Source organism: Branchiostoma floridae, chromosome 8 (genome assembly GCF_000003815.2).
Source record: "Branchiostoma floridae strain S238N-H82 chromosome 8, Bfl_VNyyK, whole genome shotgun sequence".
Taxonomy (NCBI): Eukaryota; Metazoa; Chordata; class Leptocardii; order Amphioxiformes; family Branchiostomatidae; genus Branchiostoma; species Branchiostoma floridae.
Genome location: NC_049986.1, coordinates 1,898,427 through 1,904,727, shown reverse-complemented (window position 1 = coordinate 1,904,727; position 6,301 = coordinate 1,898,427). Strand labels below are relative to the sequence as shown.

General features: G+C 40.9%; 1 protein-coding gene across 1 annotated transcript; it reads right to left on the bottom strand.

The window, feature by feature from the left end:
* Positions 1 to 3,307: 3,307 nt before the first annotated feature.
* On the bottom strand, positions 3,308 to 4,415 carry LOC118421099 (transcription factor glial cells missing 2-like). Its single transcript, XM_035828260.1, has 2 exons — positions 4,094 to 4,415; positions 3,308 to 3,477 (listed from the first exon to the last, which is right to left on the bottom strand). The coding sequence occupies exons 1-2, from the start codon at positions 4,332 to 4,334 to the stop codon at positions 3,308 to 3,310; spliced, it is 411 nt and encodes a 136-aa protein (XP_035684153.1). The 5' UTR covers positions 4,335 to 4,415.
* Positions 4,416 to 6,301: the final 1,886 nt, after the last annotated feature.

Below are 6,301 nucleotides of genomic sequence, written 5' to 3'. Positions count from 1 at the left end.
GTGATTTCTCGGGGGGATTTCTGACCTACATTTACAGACATGTGGAAAGTTGGCACGTGGCACAGACACACTCAATCACCTGGCAACCCAAACTTTCATCCTCCATATGACATATTTTTAACCCTAAAAGATGCAAATGTTCAAAAAGTTACTCAGCGTGAAAGATTTTATTTGTTATCCCAAAGAAATTTAGTAAAACCAGCAACAGGGTGGTATTTTTATCAGCTTTGTAGAACGTCGTCTGCAGATAAAACCAGGTAGAACCGGTTTGAACAAGAAGTGATACATCATTCCCATGGAAAAATGGGTTTTAAATCAGTGACATGCACCGGGTGTTTGTTGGAATCCCAACAATCTTCCTGTCAACTATTGACATTTTCAAACTACAGTGAACCCAATCAAAACATGCTGTACAGACTTCACTTCCACTCGAAGGTAGCAGCCCTTGTCGTGTTAAGATGTGACAACAAAATCTCGTGAAGAGTTGAATTATTAGTCAATAATATCCCGCTTTCGCCACTACAGTTCATTTGTCTGTACTACAGATGTTCACTATTAAATTGGGGTCATTGACCTCGAACAGTAGATGTGGTCTTCTGTTGGAGGTCACTGTCCCAAGACTACGAAATTGACTATAATTGTACTCGACTACCAGGGGTAGTCTACTACCTGTAACGCTGCAGTAGCTGTGAAAACCACAAGGGGGATCAAATCGACAGTTTCATTAGATCGTTCAGTCTCCGAATAAAGAGCTTTTTTTTTAATAACCGTTGTTGTACTTCCACCGACATTTTGATAATCTATGTACAAACGTGACTGTGTAAATACTTTACATTTGGGACCGAATCTATCAGCAGCGACACATATGGCTGCAATAAAATGTGAATGTGCACCCCATACAACTACCGGTTTCAGTTATAAGTGGTTCACGGTGGTCACTGTGATGCAGTTATAAGTGAGCTATAACACATAAACTGTACAGCCACATACTCAGACTCCGTTGAACCATGTCCCCCAAACGCATAATGGAATGCGCCAAACTCGCGAAATGGAGTCAACGACCTGGCCGATTTGGCCACCAATGAGGTAGCAAAACACCGTTTTGCGCCTATCCCGGGATTTACTTTGTTATGGACCGAAAAATGACACCCAGCTAAAAATAGCCTCCACCAAACCAACTAATTACAGGGTACGGATCATTGTGAACTCCAGCCCTAATTGTAGTGTAGTAACGAGAGGCCGATACTATAGGCTTTCTTCTAACGGGGAAAAACAAATTTTCAATGGATTTTTACATTCGCCAAAAATGTTATATTTTGGGTAGAAAATTTTTCTGTGTCACAATATGTAGGTCAATCGCATAAAACTTGAGCAGCTGTGGATGGAATTTAAGGATATTTGGTATTTGAGTAGCGGTTGGAGAAACGAAGGTGTTGTTCGAAAATGGCTCACCTGGCACTTGTCTTCGGCACTGCAGCGGGGCGAGTGTGTGCGTGTGTCGGTTACGAACAAGATAACTCTAGACGCTGTGGATCGTTTTCAATATTTGGTAGTTATTGTAGTTATTTAGGGGCTGGGAAACCGAAGGTCAAGTTCGATGATGGGCATCCTGGTGACAAGTTGGGTACTGCAGCATAGCGTCGTTGGCGCAAGAATTATCCTCGGGTGCCGGCTTGTTTGGAACTGCAGGCTCCGATTTCTTTCAAACTTTGACGAGAATAGCTCGAAAAGACGTTCACAGATCGTCATGATTTATGCTGATAGCCTAAGTGATGAAATACATAATGCAATACTAATTATGCAAGACAACAGCTAATTTGCATGATTAATGAGGAACGTTTATAAATCCACTGCATTCCATGATAGGACTTTCAAACTTGTCACATATTTAGATGAGAAAAAGAGAAATGTAGATAAATATTAATTATGTAAATGACTATCTAATTTGCATAATTAATGGTGAAATGTGAATGTGTTGACAGATCATCATGATTTTGGTACGTAGATAGCCCAAGTAAAGACTTACATAATAAGATACTAAATATGCAAATTAACAACTAATTTGCATGATCAATCAGGTGAGTTCATACGTCTACTGCATTCCATGACAGGACTTTTTAAGTTGTCACATGTGTAACTGAGAAAGAGGGCAGAGAGTAAGAGGTATGTGTTTGGGTCCTCTAGCAGTTTTTTTTTAACTACGGGAGCCGCTTGAGTTTCAGACTTTGAAAGAGAATAAGTCAAGAAGGAATGAACGGATCATCATGACTTTTGGTATGCTTATATGAGGATATTCCTTCAGCTACAAGACATACTTGTTCCGACCCTTCAACATATCCAATATTAAAAAATTAGAGGAACGTCATTTTCATGTCAAAAATGATGCACAAAACGGGCATTTTTCATACTTTAGGAAAAACACATGAAGAAGATTTTTCCGGCAAACACGACTGCTACTGATACGCCATGTTAGCATTTAATGTCAGTTCGAAGTAAATAATGAGAAATGTAAACTCAAACATAGAACCTTGAAAGCCTTTCGTCACTTATTTGTAGCGCAGTACATCGGACTTGGAAATTCTTTTTCAGTGTTGTCACAATCAATGATGGTGGCCAATTTCTTTCGAAACATCTGTCTTCCACTATGTACTACAAGACCTATCCTGACTATCAGTAACAATTACCCGTTCAACCAATGATAGAATGGCAATTAGCGGTACAGCCAATGGCAGTGTGACTGCATGTGCGTAAAATCTTTGCACCTGCATGCCGTTATTTTGCATTTCTACGTTCTGAAGAAGCCTTGCGTTCGGTCTATTTCCAAACCGGAACACGGCCGGGCTGTTTGTGAAATGGAAAATAGAAATGTATACGTACAAATGTACACAATATATAATGCCCACGTCTATTCTCTTTACGTCTTGAGAAGTTTGGTATCTTTTATATCATACTTTTCGTTCCTTAAAGCTGCCCGGCCGGGCCCCGGTTTGGAAATGTGACAAAGTCTTAAGTAGGCTCTACAACTGCCCATGTAGAGCTTATACTGAGCTTATCAGGCGTATGATACAATCAACAATTGCCAAACAAAGCCAACTCCTTGCGAAACATCTTCATCTACCCACCACAATGCACAACAAAACCTATTCTGACTATCAGTAGCAATTACCCGTTCAACCAATAATAGGATGGCAATTAGCGGTTCAGCCAATGACAATGTGATTGCACGTCCGTCAAATCTTTGCACCTGCATGTCGTTATTTTACATTTCTACGCTATGAAGGAGCTTTGGGATCGGTCTGTTAACTCGTTAAAGTCCAAACAGGTCCATGAGATGTAAAGATAGGGTGAGGTCAGTCACCTGGAAGAAGATGACGTTGTTCTCCTGGCGCCAGAAGTGCGTGACGGGATAGCCGCAGTGTCCGCGGCACGGCATCAGCTCCAGCCGGCCCTGGCACGAACCGTTCGGGCACTGCTTACCTGGGGAAATACACAACACAAATGTTACAGAAGATAGCTATTACTATAGATGGCTTTCAAAACAGACTCCAAACCTTAGCGTCGAACACCAGCCCTCCGGCCTTGTTAGGTGCTGACCATTGCGTAGGTGAGCCGCCATTCATCGTTAAATAATGACAACTCTAAGGTCTAGTTGAATATGTTAAAAATGTTTCCTACCAATATTTTTGTTATTTACATGTGTATCGAATTCCGTGAATGTGGGGCGTGCCTCCTAGCGGTGCTCAGCATACTGCATTTTAACATTACATCCATAAGTATGTTACGCAATGTTTAAGTTTATGTATTTCCGGACAAAATTATCAAAATAGAATATGAACATTTCACTGTTTCTGAAGAAATAACTTCACACGTTTTTATTAATCCTATTGCCTGAAAAGATAATGCAGGTCCTGAACCAAAATTTCTCAGCTATGGCGTTCAGTTCACTGTGAAACAACGCCCCCTAGTAACTTCTCCTGGAGCGACAACCACAGTGTTCAAATGGCAAAGTGGAAGTCAGAGGGATATATAAAAGAGAATCGTATTTTGTCGTGCTTTTTAAGGTATATCAGTTCATTTTAAGTTACGAACTTACCTAATTGTTTCTTCCTAGCCTTGTCACATATGGCAGGTCGCATGTGTATTTTGCCGCCGTCAGGAGTTGTACAGTGCAGTGCACAGACCAGAACTCCCAGACACGACTTCTTGAGGATGTGACAGTTGTGGTTGTTGGTGTTGCGCATGGCCCAGCCGCTCACGTGTTTCCGCGCGTCCGTGTCGCTAGCGTCGAACACCAGGCGGACGTTACCGTCAGGCCACTCATGAAAGGGGTCCATCCGACAAGCCTGGGGGAAATACACGTACTACATTAGGATGCTACAGCGGACAAAACACCTACTAGAAACGTGGCATTTGCATAATCTTCAAGCAGATCCTACGGTATACTGATAACATAAGGTATTCTCAAAAGCTGGCAGAGGAGTGAAGCCGGCCTCGGTGTGCCCGGTAGCCAAACACACTCCTAGGCCGGCTTCACTCCTCTGCCAGCTTTTGAGACTATCTTATGCTACCGTAGGATCTGCTTGGAGATTACCATTTGCAGCCAAATACACGTCACGAATGTTTACCTTCATATGGTCTAGTCTAACAAACTACTGCTCTGTTGATGCTTACTCAAACACATTCATATATATATATATATAGAGCAGCCCTCCAGCTTTGCCCTACTACTAATGTAGCAATGCTATATAAATGTAATGGAATAACAGCGATGGTGTCTACTACACTTCCAGTAACCATTGTGACAGCCGTCTGGTCCAGGTCATTGACCTTACTTGTTTGGAGAAGAAGAGACTGGGCGAAAACAATGTATCTCCCTTCCATGAACGTGATCATTATAAAACGTTAGGAAATTTACGATCAGCTCAACAAGAGACCACCCTAACGCACCTGACTCACGGTCAACGACATTCGACATCAATTGTTGATCGCTAAACGGTTAAGATTGACAGAGGGTCGCGCGTATTTCTTGGCCCAAAATGTACCCTATAATATCAAACGGGCTCTGTGATCCGCAAATGTAGGATGATCCACAAAAATCGAACAATGATTGAAGGAACACAAGGAGTATATAATTGCCGAAAAATCACCTTAGAGTGTACTTGTACTATCTCGAATAATGATGATCAGTAATTGTGTTCTGTTCACCTATGTATCTACAACAACCACATGTATATTCTTAACAAACTGCCAAGCCCGGATATATCCGGCACACATATACATGTCCTGTGTGCCGTGCCCGGATATATCCGGAATAGCGTATTCCCCAGAAGTAGCAGCTTTGCGCGCGTGTAGACAGTGCATGAACCCCAGAAGTTAGGGACTCCTGCCATGTATTCTTATGTATATAAACATGAAATTTGGACCTGTATCCGATGATTTTCATTAACACTATTCGAACCTAATCCCCAAGCAGATCTATTATGGGCAAAGAGAGTATCCAAAGACCAAACAGTGTGCAACATGTCTCGTTAACATGTCAAATATTTATTTTGTTACTGCATTATATAAGCACCAACAGACTACTCTCCAAGCAGAGGGTGGTGGGAAAAATCGTGATCTTTTTCTTTCATGTTTTTTTTTCGACCGGCCTTCCCGAAATGACTCGAAACATGCTGATCTTTAGGTATATTTGTTTATTCATTTTTCCGTTTTACTACGATGACCTAATTTAGCAATGATGATGAATGAAATAAACAATTATAGTAATGATAGCATTATGTCTATTTTCTAACCATTTGCAATACAGTCAGTTATGGATTACACGGAACCGACAGTATCTCTAGCATTTTTTAGAAGAAATGGCACTCCTCAGTAACCCTAAGTCATGTTTCGGCCTTTCAGCCTAATTAACTGCTGCCCTTACTTTCATGCGTTGTACAATGATTACTTGATGTTTTTGTCTGGAATTGCTGACATGTTTTGAATCTAAATATTGATTAGATGCAATCTGACTATATTCATTTCACATATACCTTATGCATATCTCAATATTAATATAATAAGCACTTGACAATGTTGCTACCTTAAAACACCTTGTGCATCGCGCAGAAATATTTTTTCAGTACAAATTTGGTATGTACGCAATCAGCTAAGACCAATCTACAGCATCCTGTTGAGACTATATCTATAACTGTAACTAGAAGAAAGATATTTTATGATATTTACAAAATTTTGACAAAACGCAGACCCTTGGAAATATTCATGAAGCCATAGCTTAGCACTAGACGCCTCTAAGAAAACA

Excerpts from the sequence above, each read along its gene's own strand:
- LOC118421099 (XM_035828260.1), bottom strand. The coding sequence starts at position 4,334 with ATGGACCCCTTTCATGAGTGGCCTGACGGTAACGTCCGCCTGGTGTTC. Across the intron at positions 3,478-4,093 it reads GGCTAGGAAGAAACAATTAG|GTAAGCAGTGCCCGAACGGT; the intron begins GTAAGTTCGTAA and ends GTATTTCCCCAG.